Raw genomic sequence first — 16,720 nt, 5'->3', positions numbered from 1 at the left:
TGAAGGTCACTCATGACCGAATGACAGCAGCCCCGGTGGTTCAGAAACATTGATGTAGCGTATTCTCCGTTATTTGCCCTTACACTTAGTTTGGTACCATCTGAAGATTTAACCGGCTTTCTTGACAATATTTTTATCAGACGATTTGTCTATTAAAAAGAGGGGTGTGCCCAGCACAAAAAGCCCCCATCATCATAACACCTTGCTTCCTGTGTTTCAGCCAAAAGCACAGGAAGCAGATCTGTGTATTCTATTAATAAAAATAAAAGTTCTGTATTTTAGTTCACTCTAGTTTATCATGGAGCTGGAGAGTGATTATGTCTTGCACGATGGTTAGACATGAGATTAGAAATTAAATGGATTCTGCCCACCTGACAAAATCAATGCTACAACTACTGGACATGTGTGTACCATGCACTGATTTTTGCCAACAGGCAGAAAGTGCCAAGTCATGAGCTGTTAAACTGATGGGATGTGCAGTATTTCATCAATATGTTCAGGCATAGCCAAAGCACACATTACAAGTGCATTCCTGGACATGTTCAAGCAGGCCAAAAAAAAACTGAACCAAAGTCATAAAATAGAGAATTATTGGGGACATACACAATTTAGTGCATGGGCGCTGAAGTGCAGTCCTTAGAGGGCTGCAGTAGCTGCAGATTTTTGTTTCAACCCACTTGCTGAATCAGAAAAGCCAATTCCTGCCAATAACAAGTCATGTAATTGTAAGGTTTTCATTCTCCTACATCAGATTGTACTCGTATTTTTGTGGCTATCATTCCAAATGATTTGTGGATCAGAGCAGATCAGTAATGTTTGGTCCTTCATGATTTCCTTTCCCATTTCTTTCTAAAAATTGTATTAAATCGGCATCATTGGAAGTTGGACCATTACTAGGAATGTTCATATAGTCACATGTGTAGAGTCCAGTGAAATTCTTACTTATGTGTGTGACCAAAGTGCCACCACAATAAACAAAGTCAGGTCAGGTTGGGGAGCGTGCATTAGTACTATATTAGTATTAGTAGTAATATTGCCAGACCCACCAGACAACGAAACAGCTCGGGGTCCCAGTTGGCAACCCCCCCAGGCAGACAAGCAGTCCAGTCCCACCCTCTGGAAATGACCCTCTGTCTGCCGCAGCCAGGTGTTACGTGGGTGTCCCCTTGGCCTGGTTCAGCCACTTGGGTCCTCAACAATGAGGCTCCTACGAGCTGGATTACTCTTGGGGAACGACACCACATGGCCATAGTGCCGTAACGGACGCTCCCTCACAATGCTGGTCATTCGGGACCCTGTGAGCAACACAAAGTCAGACCAGCAAGACCCAAATATTCTCTGCAGAGACACAGTACCAAAGGAGTCCACTCTTCGTCTCAGGTCACTGGATAGCATCCATGTCCCACAACCATAGAGCAAGACAGGAAGCACCAAGACTTGGACCTTCGTCCTTTTGCATAGATATCAGGAGCGCCACACACCCCTTTCCAGCGACCTCATGAACCCCCCCATGCTCTCCCAATCCATCTACTAACTTCATAGGAAGGTTCACTAGAGACATGAATGTCACTGCTGAAGTCAGTAAATCCCTTGATGAGGTCGACATTCTCTCCACAGACAGACACACTGCTGATGGCCGTGCTAGCTAGCTAGCTAGCTAGATAGATAGCTAGATAGCTAGATAGCTAGATAGATAGATAGATAGATAGATAGATAGATAGATAGACATGAAAGGCACTATATAATAGACAGACAGACAGAGACTTTATTAATCCCAAGGGGAAATTCACATAAAGGCCTGGATGTTGGTTTTTATCAGGACCCTCGCAAGCCCAGACACTCAGACTCCTCACTCAGTGTCTTAAGAGCCCCGATCAGAGCCTCCATCGACTCCGAAGTATTCAAATACTGAACTTTATTGTATTGAATAGAAAACACCAGGCAGCTTAACTGATGCACTCCTGACCCTGTTTTTAGAGCTCTAAGTCAGAGACATTTCTCATCCCTCTACTCTGTTGTTATCTGGCCATAGCTTAATGGTAATCTTAATGGCCAGATACTACTGGGTTCCGTTTACAGTGGATACAAAAAGTATTCAGATATCTTTCACTTCATTGTTCTGTAGATTTAATTTGACATAGATAAAATTTGCCATTTTAGATAATCAATGTACACTCAACTACCCATAATGACAAACTGAAGACACGTTTTCAGAAAAGTTTGCACATGTATTTAAAATCAAAAACTAAAATCTCCCATCTCTCAGAGCAGTCAGCCCTAGTCAAGAATTCAATAGGTGACATATTCAGCTGCCTAGGGCGCCATTACCCATGGGGTGGCATTTATCAAAGTTAAGGGGTGTGTGCTTCAGACACCAACAGTAACCCACATCCACCTCTCACCACACTCGCCTAGGGTTCCATACGAGATCAGACCAGCAATGCTCCAAAATGTGCTTAGGTGCATCCTCTTTGCTTTAAATTGTCCTTGAGACGTGTCTAGAACTTGACTGGAGTCCACCTTTTGTAAAATGAATTGATTGGATATCTTTTAGAAAGGCACACATGTACCTGGGAACAAAATGTCTAACTATTCACACCACGTCAGGACAAAAACCAAGACATAAAGTCCAAGGAACTCTCTGTAGGCCTCCTCAACAAAACTGGGGTGAGGGACAGATCAGAGAAAAGGGTTAAACCCCATTCTAAAGCTCTGAGTATTCCCAGTAGCACAGTGAACTCAATAATCGTAAAATGGGAGAAGTTTGGAACCCCTAACACTCTTCTGAAAGTTGGCAATCCAGCCAAAATGAGTTATTGGGTAAGTAGTGTCTCGGTCAATTAGGTGACCAAGAATTTAAAGGTCATTCTAACAGAGCTTCACAAGCCCACTGCGGAACCTGATAGAAGGACAACCATCTCAGCAGCACTCCATTAATCAGGGGTTTATTGCAGAGTGGCTAACTCTTGCATGGAGTTTGCCAAACAGCATTAAAAGGACTCTTCGAGTACGATGGAAAAAATTGTCTGGTCTGCTGATACTAAATTTGGATTATCTGGGCAAAACTCAAAGCACTACGTCTTGCAAAAACTGGGCACTGCACATCACACAGAAAGCAGAGGGTGATGGTGTGAGGAACCCTATCAGAATTGGCTGATGTGAAGAGTGGTGTCCAGCAGAGAACAATGTTAGGACCACTGCTATTTTTAATATACATATATTACTGTGTTACTATTCTGTGGGGACAATTTATTGCACTGCATGCAAATGATAAATCGACTTGACCTTCAATTTATTCACGTCAGGCTGACCACTAACAGAGCCACCTGAGTGGTTCCACTGTACTGAAGCGCCAAACCAGATACACATTTCACCCCGGCCAAGAAAACCAACAAATTTACCTGAATTGTCGAAGGCCACTTGTTCGCAGGCATTGCTGGTCTTCCATGGACAGCTGTACACAGCTCCCCTCTCCTCGACTCTCGGCAAGGACACGTTGGCCTTTGGGGCTCCAATTAAAACGTTTAACCTGAGGGAAGAGAAAAAAAAAAGGGTTTGCTACATTTTTGACAAATGAATTTGAGCACCACAGCATAAGCATTTTGCCATGGGACTTGCTCCCTGGCTCTTATGTGACCTTTACTCTCTTAACAGTCCTGGCACCTTCACCCACATACATTGTGGTACAGCCCTCCTGCTGCTTCTTTTTTTGTCTTTTGTCGCCAACTCTCTTTCAAAGATCTTGTCTTTTAATATTCCTCTTCTTCCTCATATCTTCCTTCTTTTGAATCTAACTGCATTAACTACCTCTCCGATTCAGCATAAAGTCCTGTTTTAAGCAGCTAAACTTGCTTTGGATTGAAGATGGAAATCTCCAGATTCTCTTTTGCCAAATTTCTCAAAATCCTCTTTTTTACAGCTCTGCTTCCTGGATTAACAATCCATCCAGTGCCACTAATGAGCATTGGCACAGGGTACCTCCAGATCCAAAGGGTCCCCTCATCAGATTTACACAAATACAAACCTCAAAAATATATACATTTTTGAAAACAAATAAATATTTTGCTTTTTTTTTTTAATTTTTTTTTACTAGTCTTATATAATACGCTACTGTGGCTGTCTGTCCAGGATTTTAAATCACCTGTAGCTTGCAAACCGTTTGACCCATTGACCTGAAATTTGGTACACATATACTATGTGACGTCTACTGTCTGGTTTCGGGGTGCCGATTTTTATTCCTCTTTTAATTTTTATTTTATTTTATTGTAGAGTCCACTCTCGACAGTGGCCAGCACAGTGGCCGTGTGGTGCATGTGTACGTAATGAAGAACATGAGGATCACTCTGGCTGAACCCCAGAGAATCTGTGTGGAGATGAGAGAAACTTCCAGAAAGACAGCCATCAGTGCAACACTCCACTACCAGATCGCACATGAGTCTGGTTGGAGTTTGCAAAAAGGTAACTAAAGGGCTCCAAGACTGTTAGAAACAAGATTCTCTTCTTCTTCTTCCGGCTGCTCCCGTTAGGGGTTGCCACAACGGATCATCTTATTCCATAAGAAACAAGATTCTCTGGTCTTATGAAACCAAGAATGAACTGTTTGTCCTCAGTTCTAAGCACCAGAAGGGGAGGAAACTAGGTGTTACTCACCACCTGCACAATATCATTCTAATGGTGAAACATGGTGATGGAGGTATCAATGACTGGGAGACTGGTCAGAGTCGAGGGGAAGCTAAACTGAGAAATGTACGGTGATATCCTCAACGAAAAGTTCTGGAACTAAGACCAGGCTGAAGGTTCACCTTTCAACAGGACAAAGCAAAGACAACAAATAAGAGCTTAAATGGAAGATGCTTTGAACAACCACATCTCTTCCTAGAGATGGCCACCCGGTCAAACTGAGCAATTGTGGGAGAATGGCCTTGGTAAAACAGGTGACTGAGAACCCAATAGTGACTGGCTGAGCTTTAGAGAACCTGTGTGGAGATGGGAGAAACTTCTAGGAAGGTCAACCATCAATCACTGCAACACTCCACCAATATGGACTTTCTGACAGAAGCCTCTCCTCAGTAAAAAGATACATGGAATCCCACTTGGAGTTTGTAAAAAGGAAACTTAAGGACCCTCAGACTGAATGTGGCAAAGTACAGAGATATCCTTGATGAAAACCTTCTCAGAGTGATTGGGACCTCAGACAGGGCCAAAGGCGACACCAAACATAGCAAAGACGACACCAAAGTCACTTAGTGACAATTCTAGAAATGTGCTTGAGTTACTCAACCAGAGCACAGACTTGAACCTAACCGAACAGTTCTGGAAAAAAATATATAAAAAAAGAAAATTTTAAGTGACATAATTTTATTCAAAAATGCACTAAAAAGTAAAAAAATATATATATATATATTTCTTGCACCAAGATTTTGTTGGTCATATAGGACTAAAAATAAAATCAGGGACACATAAAAGAAATAATTTAATTCAATATAAAATGCATAGATTTGTTAATCTAAAAATAACCAGCTTAACTATGGAAAGAAAAAGACACATCATATAAAAGTTGATTAAAGTATGTAGGATAATGGTAATAATTGGAGAAATTTTCAAACCAAGTTATTTTTTTTTTTTGGAATCATTTAAGGAATGTTTCATATACTGTATATGTGTTTTGGCTAAAAGCACTATATATGTGTGTAATCTGTAATAGTATAATGTAAGGCGGGATTGGCAACCTTTCAGCAGTGTCGTGCTGAACCTATGTTACAATGCTATTCCACATGCCGACACAATTCTACCTATTTTGTTATATATACTGTACGTAGTATCAAAATTGGTCCGATTATAATGGGCTTCAAAAGTATATCTATCAATTATATAAAAAAATTTTGGGTCGAGACGTGATCATCTCGGAGAGACACTTTGAAGTCCCGCGATACAAGGAAGTGAGACAAAAGGATAGCTGTTGTACAGGCTTTTAAATGATCGATGCGCAGCGTGACATGCATATCACGCACCTCGGTAGCAGCAGCTGTTGTACAGGCTTTTAAATAAATGATCAATGCGCAGCGTGACATGCAGATCACGCAGCTCGGTAGCAGCAGCTGTTGTACAGGCTTTTAAATAAATGATCAATGCGCAGCGTGACATGCAGATCACGCAGCTCGGTAGCAGCAGCTGTTGTACAGGCTTTTAAATAAATGATCAATGCACAGCGTGACATGCAGGTCACGCAGCTCGGTAGCAACAGCTGTTGTACAGGCTTTTAAATGATCGACGCGCAGAACGACATGCAGATCACGCAGCTCAGTAGCAGCTGTTCTGTCTTTAGTGTGCGTTCAGCTCCCCCCCCCCCCCCCCCCACCCTTCACAACGCGAGCAGCAGAGACACGAAATGGGTGGGCAAGAGAAGTGAGATGGGGGCACAGCCCCCTAGTGTTTTTATATATTCAAAAGTATATACTTTTGAAGCCCATTATAACCGGCTCTTATATTTATTGGTCATTCAATATTTTAAAATACATAGGACCATGTGTGAAAATAATGTTTTGTCAAATTTAAATTTTCAATATATTAAAAATTGTATTACTAATTATAAATTACAAGTTTTTTCAATTCAAAATACATAGTTTGAATTAAGAAAAAAAATTATCAGGAATTCTAATATGACTAATTAATCTTTATTATTAATCAGAGCTATTAATTAATGTGAAGCAATTGTATTACTACATTCAGTGGCTTTACTTTTGGTTTCAGTTTTTTGACTAAAATAGTTTGTTTCGTAAAGCTAGAAACAGCCCTTTTTATAGTGATGTTTAGTTTGATGATGTCTTTATACATTCGAGTACGACACACAACACTTTCACAGCATAACGCACACACAGCACAATCTTTTTGTTGTACAAATCCACATTCATTCGTGCAAGAGTCTTGAAAAAGGCGAACATTAAGTTTTTGTCTTTTATGAATCATTTTAGGGCAGTGTATTACTTAATAATAACGTACCACGGCCTGCACTGAACACATGGTTTCCATTTACATGCGAGTCACATAGGTGACAGTGAGAACGCATGCGCTGTAATTAAAATATATATATATTTTTTACTATATTTCAATTCAATCAGAAAATAGTTCCAGTTGCCGACCTCCTTATGCAAGAAAATGCAAAATTTAAATTTGATGTAATTAATATACAGATCCTGAGTCAAAACTGATGAAATATTGCAAAAAAATTGATTGCAAAATTTGACCCAGACAAATAGAGAGGGCAAGTTGAATTAAACTGTGTAATAATAAAAATTGCTGTCCACCTCGAGTCTCCATCCAAGCTGACATAGCTTACTTAAGTGGATTTGTAGAGGAAAAATGGTAGAGAATCTCCAAACTCAGAGGGACATTTTTTTAGCCTTCTTCAGATCAGTGCCTCAACACGATCCGGTGTCTAAGCTCTACAGACAATACTTTCATCCTCATGGCTCGATTTTTGCTCACCTGGTTGGCCTTCCACAGACGGGTGTATGCCTTTCGTAATCATGACAGGATAGCTCCTGCTACAAGGATGTCACCTACTGTATAAGCCTCAAAACAAGAAGACTCCAGGCTGGCATCAATACAAAAGAGGCATCAACTAAGTATTGAATAAAAGGGTCTGAATGCTTATGTGAATTTGATATTTCAGTTTGTTATTTTTAATAAATTCCCAAATGAATTACTAAAATCCTGCTTTCTTTTTGTCATCCTGGGGTATTAAGTGCTGCTTGATAGGGGAGGGAATGAATTTATTTGATTTAATTGAAAGGTTGCAACAAAACAGAATCTGAAAAAAGTGAAGGAGTCTGAATACTGTCTGAAGGCGCTAAATGTTTGTGATGTTAAGACATAAGTCCAGTTAAAAAGTGTATACGACTAAATAACTCCAAATCAAATCGAAGGGTGTAAGAGAACATGAGGGGAAACCATTAAGAATGGTATTAGGGAAGCTAAAAGGCAGAGAGAAACACAGCAGATAAGGCGGAGATCGACTCAAAGAGATCCTTTTCAGTATTTTATTAGTAAACAAACAGTCAAGTGAACAGGTGAAGTGCATCAGGAGTAATAAAGTGGAATTAAAAAATACCCACAGCAAAATAGAAATTGCCCTAAAGTTGCTTCACTCGAGGACGCGGCTAACCTTGCAGCAGATAACAGGGACTACTAAGAAGGTACTGAGGGAGATTAAATAGGGAGAAGAGCTGCTTAGATTAAATAGACTGAAATCAAACAAATCATTAGGACCATATATTTAACCTTGAGTACTAAAGAATATTACTGACTACAGATATAAACCCTTGAGGCATATTTTTAGGAACTATCTATACACTTGGGAAATTCCAAAGAGCTGGAAAATGCCAAATATTATCCTGTTACATAAAAAAGGCAGATCCAAGCAACTATAGGCCAGTAAGCTTAACGTGCATCACAAGTAAACTAATGGAAGGAATTATTAAGGGAAAGACTGAGTAACACATGACAAGGACAGGAGTTTTACTGAACAGTCAGCATGGGGTCAATCGAGGGAGGTCAAGTTTTACCAACATGTTGGAATTCAATGAGGAAGTAACAAAAGGATATGATCAGAGCGGAGTATTAGATATTATTTATCTGGACTTTCAGAAAGCATTTGATAAGGTTACACATGAGAGGGTGGGCATCAAACTAACAGAAGTGGGAGTTTGGGGTGTGGTGCAAAATTGGCTCAGACACAGGAAACAGAGTGTGATGGTGCGAGGAGCCTTATCAGAATTGGGTAAAGTTAAGAGGTTTGTCCAGCAGGGGTTAGTGCTGCGGCGATCGCTATTTTCAACACATAAACGAGCTGAACAGGAATATAAGTAAGCTGGTTAATTGATACCAAGCTAGGTGGATTGGCAGATAATCGGGCATTGGTTGAATCATCACAGAGCGACTTGGACAGCATACAGGCTTGGTCAGATTTGTGGCAGATGAAATTTAATGTCAGTAAATGTAAAGAATTACATGAAGGAAGTAAAAATGTTTGGTTTGAATACACAATGGGAAGTCTGAAAATCGAAAGTCCCCCTTATAAGAAAAATTTAGGAGCTGTAGTGGACTTGACGCTATCAACTGCCAGACAGTGTTCAGAAGCCATGAAGAAGGCTAACAGAATGTCAGGTTATATAGCGCCTTGATGTGTGGAGTACAAGTCACAGGAGGTTCTGCTCAAGCTTTATAACACACTGGTGAGGCCTCATCTGGAGTCCTGGGTGCAGTTTTGGTCTCCTGGCTACAAAAAGGACAATAGCAGGGCTAACAAAAGTCCAGAGAAGAGTGACTAGGTGGATTTAAGGGCTAAGCCTTTTTAGTTTAAGGATATTAAAAGGAGACATGACTGAAGTATTTAAAATTATGAAGGGTATTAGTACAGTTGACTGAGACTGAGACTTTAAAAAGAGTTCATCAAGAACACAGAGACACTGTGTAAAATTTACCTTTAACAAGTTTCTAACTAACATTCAGAAGATTTTCTTCACACAGAGAACCACAGACACAAGGAATAATTGACCAAATAGAGTGTAACACAGTAGGACTTTAGGGACATCCACATGTGTGCACATTCGGGATAGCTTGGCTCTGGTGATGGTATTCCCCGCTACTCCACGGGTTGGCGCCATATACTAACTCCATTCCTCTTCATCCCCCTGCAGACCGGAAGGTTGTTGGCTTTAACACCAATAACTAACTTCTGGTTTCGGTCCCCCTGGACCCGCCTCTTCGTGCTGGAAGTCTGCCATATTGAGCGATCAAGATTTAAACTCACGTCTGAAAAGACATTTTTCCCCTCAACGTCATTTTTTAAACCCATTTATCTTCAAATCTCTTTGCTTACGCTTGCCCCAGATCTTTGTGTTTCCATTTACTTTCGTAGAGGATCTTTTGAAAGAATTCAGTGGATTGGACCGGCGAGTATTATGGGCCTGAATGGCCTATTCTTGTCTAGATTGTGTTAAGTGTTCCAGATCTTGAGAAAACATGGTTCTCCTCTCTTGCTAAATGAATCTTAGCCTGAAGAGGTCTATTAATTTGTTACATTTAAGATATCTCACTTAAAGGTTTTCCAATTTTGTTAAATTATCCTAGTGTGTGTATATAAACACAGGGAACTCCAGTTTCTATATTATATCTTTGCCCGAAGAAGGGGCCTGAGTTGCCTCACATATTGTAATCTTTTCAGTTGGTCAATAAAAGGGGGCACTTGGCTTGACTTCTCACTACATTCATAATGGCTAACACGGTACAACACCCAAGTACTTAAGTGTTGCAAAAATAAAGCAGAAACTGACTGAAATGGAAACCTGCCATCAATGTTGCCCTCCCTACAGGAGCGGCTGTAATAGAAGAGGCTGGATTTTCTCCTGTGGATGAATAGAAGAATTGTGAGGTGAAAAAATATATCAAACGACTTTTAATAATAAGAAGAATTCTTTACATTTATATGGAGCTATTCTCACTACTCAAAGAGCTTCCACACAGGGAGGGCCATGATAAAAAAAAAATTATACATATATATCAAATGAGAACGCCAACAACAGACATTTGGACATAAATCCAGCATTTGCAAACTTAAGAAGAACATGTTTATAATAAATAAAATCTTTACAACCAATAACCCCCCCCCCCTACATAATTTGTGCTATAAATTGCCTCTGATTCTTGTAAGTCTAAGCATTATCCTCTGATTAAGGCCCCTGGTGGGGGCTGAAAGCTCAGGAATAAAAACTACTTTATGATACGCGATTCATTTTCTCCCTTTGTGGATCTCCAGCTGCAAATATGCAAACTGTATCACAGACTTTCTCTTCCATATATATATATATATATATATATATATATATATATATATATATATATATATATATATATATATATATATATACACTAGACAAAGAGCCCGTTTCGACAACGTAAGATGAAACGGGCACGAGTTTGTGTCAGCAGTGTATGAAGAACAAAATGATAAGTAACGAAGAAGTTGTTTTGTAATGATTGTAGTCCGATTTACTCATTACTGTACAGGCTTGTACTGTTAGTTGAAGAATTTTCCAGGCCTATAGTATAATATTGAATGATGAATGTTCCAGTACAATATGGAATAGTAATAAGTATAAGCACCACAAACCTGATATAGGTGTATTGAATGAATGTGTAATTGAATCAGAATGCATAATTAGGCCTCGAGCTGTAGTCGAAATTGCCTTTCAGGCCTCTAGAGCTTTAATCGAAGTCGCCTTTCTCTTTGAATTTTTGCGGCCGTAAATCCATCGCCTGCCGCGATGTTGGGGTTGGATGTCGGTATGGTAAGGTTTTTCGGGCAGCAGCGCAGAAGGCGACTGCACATTCGGCTTCGGACGGACATGAGTGAGTGAGTGAGTGAAGAGGCAGGCGAATTATGTATTAAGATTATATATATATATATATATATATATATATATATATATATATATATGTATATATATATATATATATATATATATATATATATATATATATATATATATATATATATGTATATACACACATATACAGTAATTCCTCCTCCATCGCGGGGGTTGCGTTCCAGAACCCCCCGCGAAAGGTGAAAATCCGCGAAAGTAGAAACCATATGTTTATGTGGTTATTTTTATATTGTCATGCTTGGGTCACAGATTTGCGCAGAAACACAGGAGGTTGTAGAGAGACAGGAACGTTATTCAAACACTGCAAACAAACATTTGTCTCTTTTTCAAAAGTTTAAACTGTGCTCCATGACAAGACAGAAATGACAGTTCCGTCTCACAATTAAAAGAATGCAAACATATCTTCCTCTTCAAAGGAGTGCGCCTCAGGAGCACAGAATGTCAGAGAGAGACAGAGAAAAGCAAACAAATCGATAGGGCTGTTTGGCTTTTAAGTATGCAAAGCACCGCGGCACAAAGCTGTTGAAGGCGGCAGCTCACACCCCCTCCGTCAGGAGCAGAGAAAGAGAGAGAGAGAGAGAGAGAGAGAGAGAGAGAGAGAGAGAAAAAACAAACAATCAAAAATCAATACGTGCCCTTCGAGCTTTTAAGTATGCGAAGCACCGTGCAGCATGTCGCTTCACGAAGCAGCTGCACAGAAGGTAGCAACGTGAAGATAATCTTTCAGCATTTTTAGACGAGCGTCCCTATCGTCTAGGTGTGCAAACAGCCCCCCTGCTCAATCCCCCTACGTCAGGATCAGAGAACGTCAGCGCAAGAGAGAGAGAGAAAAGTAAGTTGGGTTTCTTCTCAGCCATCTGCCAATAGCGTCCCTTGTATGAAATCAACTGGGCAAACCAACTGAGGAAGCATGTACCAGAAATTAAAAGACCCACTGTCCGCAGAAATCCGCGAACCAGCAAAAAATCTGCAATATATATTTAAATATGCTTACATATAAAATCCGCGATAGAGTGAAGCCGCGAAAGGCGAAGCGTGATATAGCGAGGGATTACTGTGTGTGTATATATATATATATATATATATATATATATATATATTAATTACACACACACACAAAGGGCTGCCTTGCCCCCTACTTGCTTCGCTCGCCCAATCCCCAACCCCTCTCTCCAGGGGCGCACTTCATGTTCGCCGCTTTGCGTCTCTGTTGCTCGCGTTGTGAAGGGGTGGGTTTGGCTGAATGCACGCTAAGGAGAGGTGGACAAGTCAGCTGCTGGCTCGCAGCTGCTGCTACCGAGCTGCACATTCTGCATGTTGCGCTGAGTGTCGATCATTTAAAAGCCTGTACAGCAGCTGTCCTTTTGTCTCACTTCCTTGTCTTCTGGGACATTAAAGTGTCTCCAAGAAACTGTAAGTAGGGCGTGACGTGCAAGTAGTCTTGCGGGACTTCAAAGTGTCTTTCAGAGATGATCGCGTGTCGACCCCAAATTTTTTTATATAATAGATATTAAAAAAAAAAAAACAGAGGGTTCACCCCCTGCTCACTTTGCTCTCCAATCTCCAATCCCCCCAGCCTCTGCTACACGCCAGCCACTTCATTTCTCTGCCGCTCAAGTTGTGAAGAGGGGGGCTGAAAGCACCCCAAGGAGACGCGGCCGCTCCTCTGAAACCCCCCTCTTAAACGGTGATACAATGGGAAACGAAGACAGTTTTTATTTTTTTACCTCCTCTTTGCTCGATCAGCTGCTGGCTTGCTGCTGCCGCCGTGCCATGCGATCTGCATCTTGCACTGCGCTTCAAACAATTAAAAGCCTGTACAGCAGCTGTCCTACTCTTTGTCTTTAATTTCCAGCCCCGGGCCTGGTTAAATCTCATAGCAAAAAAAAATTCTTGTCTCACAGGACGGGAGTTTATAATTTAAAAACAGAATAAGAATCTGAAAACCTAACAACATTACATTAAAGTTCAATCAATTCTGACAAGAATGACACCAAACATATATACAGTATGTAGGTTTCAAAATAAGCCAGATTTAAAGCGTGACAAAAAACGTCACATAAAATCATTGCACAAAATTGTTGCACTTTTAGGCTTAGGATTTTCTATACAGAGAGTAGATATCATTTTTAACCCAGCACTTATTCTCTCCGTGTTTGGCTGTGGAAAGAAGGTTTACTAGAAGAGGAGTTTAGTCACAAAATGAATAACACTATGAAAAGCCCCCGCAGTCACAAACACATATCAGTGTATCATCCCTGAAGTCAAGCCAGAGCCTCTCCTGACCGCACCTCAGAAACAGCAAATCATTCCACAAAGTTTAGGGAGGAACTCCAAGTTATTAGCCCTGGAGGGGAAAAGAAAAAAAAAAAAAAAAAGGGCTTGGTTTTTTTTTGTAAACGTGTGAAAGAAATAGATGGCTGCAAGGCAAAAAAAAAAAAAAAAAAAGTTTTCAAAAGGTACGGAGAAAAAAAAAAATAATAAAAAAAAAAGAATCCATTGATTTTCTGGGTCTGCTGAATCCAGTGTAGCATCACGGGCGTTGGAGCGTGTACCCCTCTAGTGCTGGGTGCAAAGCAGGAGGGACCCCACGAGTAAGGCACACATGCATAGAGACTTTCAAAACAGGCCAATTCAGGGTGGCCATGAATGTCTTTGGGATTTAGAAGGAACACTGGACAATCTGTTCCACCCCCTACCCCCCGTAAAAAAGAGAGCCGAAATCTCTACTTAAGTGAAAGGCAGGAACCAACCATGGAGAAGGCAGCAGTCTGACGCTAGTCTCGCAAAGCCAGACGTATAATAAATACATTTCTAGACAACCAAGAGTGAGTTTTACTTACAGCTGCGTGGAATCAGTTAGATAATTAGTCACATTTCCAAACCAATCCAGCGCCTCATGAAGGTGGAGCTCAGAGAGTTGGGGGAGGCAGCGATTTTGAACTGCTGAGAGCAATGGTGCCCTTGTTAACCAGCAAGTTTCTGATTACGATGAGCTGCCTACAGCCGGAAAGACTCCTCCTGTTAAACACACAAATGTGTGTTGCGTGTGTAGGGAGCACACTGCATGTGTTAAAAAATAAACATAACATGTTATAAGAGGGAAACGTTTCTTGAAGGAAAAAGAAAAAAAAAAAAAAATCAGATTATACTTTGGCATTCAAAGACATCAATGGGCTAGGGGTAAAGTATGAAAGATAAGGTGCCCGCTGGTACTGCTGTGTCTGCTCTACATTATTTAGCTACGACGGCAGTGTCATGAAAACATCAATTGAAAAATATGCATTCAGAGTTAACGGGTGTGTCACAAACCCATCAAAAGGAGTGCCGTTAAGAGAGCGGATAATGAAGAGCCACAGGATTCCAGATTTCAGTTCTCAAAACCTGGAATCAGCAAATGTGCCTAACAACACTCCAGAAGGACTACGATAGAGGAAACACAGTAGGGTTGTGTGGTACATTGGCACTGGAAAAGTACTGAAAAACCCACATTTTTAAACTAACATTTTTGGTACATATGGTAAATGTCAACATGTCTCTCAATTGTTGCCACCTCCTTTCCCCTTTGTTCAACACTTGCTTTTGTAGTTGATGAAAAACATCCTTTACACAGAATTCACAAAATGAAAGCACACGCTTCGATGTAAATCAGGACTTATAAAGGCTTCAAGAGGAAAGTGGTGTGTAGTGTGGCACAAATTGTGCCACTAGCTGGAGTTAGACAGAGGGCTTGGGAGTTATTCCTTATTTGTTTAGGCTCTATTATTTAGTTACGATGACAGTTTTGAAACCACTAATAAGGTCTGAAAGCTGTAAAATCAATATCAAAGACAACATTTTAGTGCCAATTAAACACCAAGTGCACATCTAAATGAATAACTAAAGAAAGTTAACATTACTCTCTAATATCTCTCTCTATACTGTATATCTCTATACATACATACATATCTATCTGGGCGGCACGGTGGTGCAGTGGGTAGCGCTGCTGCCTCGCAGTCAGGAGACCTGGGTTCGTTTCCTGGGTCCTCCCTTCGTGGAGTGTGCATGTTCTCCCCGTGTCTGCATGGGTTTCCTCCAGGTACTCCGGTTTCCTCCCAAAGTCCAAACACATGCAGGTTAGGTGTATTGGCAATTCTAAATTGTCCCTAGTGTGTGCTTGGTATGTATGTGCGCCCTGCGGTGGGCTGGCGCCCTGCTCGGGGTTTGTTTCCTGCATTGCGCCCTGTGTTGGCTGGGATTGGCTCCAGGTACCCCCCCGTGACCCTGTAGTTAGGATATAGCGGGTTGGATAATGGATAGATGGATGGATAACATAAATACTACCTTGCTCATATCAGGATAAATCATGGACTCTTGGTCTATTATTAAATCTCAAGTGTCATCTAATTAAAACAAATTCAACAAAGTAGAATTGCAGTCCACGATATCCACAACGTCACTCGCCACACACTAACACCAGGGTGTCATTCTCATACTTGGCCTTTCCAATGTGTTTGGCGCATGTTCTGATAAAATGCATCACATTTTTCATTCCAACAGGTGGAACATACAACCACCACTATAATCTAATCAAAGAAAAGTTAAAGATCGGGTCACATTAATCGACCTTTCCAGCAATTTTCAGTTGTAGCCTTCATTGACATTGTGATCTGTAGTGATAGTAGGGAGCAAGTCAAGGAGACCCTGGAGAGGTGGAGATCTGCTCTAGAGAGGAGAGGAGAGGAACAAAGGTCAGTAGGACCACGTTGGGTCATTGTCGTGCTAAACACTTCCCTGTGCCTTGAGCATGGGAAAGGCGGTATATAAATAAAATGTAGTATTATTATTAAACGGTGAACCATCACCCCAGCCTGCTGAGCACTCTGGAGCAAGTATTCTTCTTCAGTTTTGACCAGTCTCTCTGTCTCTACCATGACAGTTTGCCACTTTACAATAAAACCAATTGATGGAACGCTGCTGAGATAGTTATCTTTCCATTTTATTCTCCTTTCACAAGCTTTGTTAGAGTGACCACTGGGTTCTTGGTCATTCAGTCTGTCTGGACAGTCAACTCTTGGGAGAGTCCTGGAGGTTCCAAACTTCTTCCATTTCACAATCTTTGAGGCCACTGTGCTCCAAGGAACACTCAAAGCTTTAGAAATGGTGCGATTCCCTTGCCCTGATCGATGCCTCATCACAATTTAATCCCCAAGGTCTACAGAAAGTTCCTTGGACTTCATGGCTTGATTTTTTTGTCCTGACATGCAGTGTGAATTGTTGGACCTTCGATACAG

At 40.9% G+C, this 16,720-nt stretch overlaps 1 protein-coding gene across 1 annotated transcript in view; it reads right to left on the bottom strand.

Moving 5' to 3' along the window:
- Nucleotides 1–16,720, bottom strand: part of itgav (integrin, alpha V) — a 210,282-nt gene that overhangs the window by 147,919 nt on the left and 45,643 nt on the right. Inside the window, exon 2 of the mRNA XM_028806227.2 lies at nucleotides 3,402–3,529. Within this exon, the coding sequence (XP_028662060.2) occupies nucleotides 3,402–3,529 (128 nt within the window). The remainder of the gene's footprint in view (nucleotides 1–3,401; nucleotides 3,530–16,720) is intronic.

Source organism: Erpetoichthys calabaricus, chromosome 8, assembly GCF_900747795.2.
Source record: "Erpetoichthys calabaricus chromosome 8, fErpCal1.3, whole genome shotgun sequence".
Classification (NCBI taxonomy): domain Eukaryota; kingdom Metazoa; phylum Chordata; class Cladistia; order Polypteriformes; family Polypteridae; genus Erpetoichthys; species Erpetoichthys calabaricus.
The sequence above is the reverse complement of the archived record's forward strand: the minus strand, read 5'-3'. Positions and strand labels throughout refer to the sequence as shown.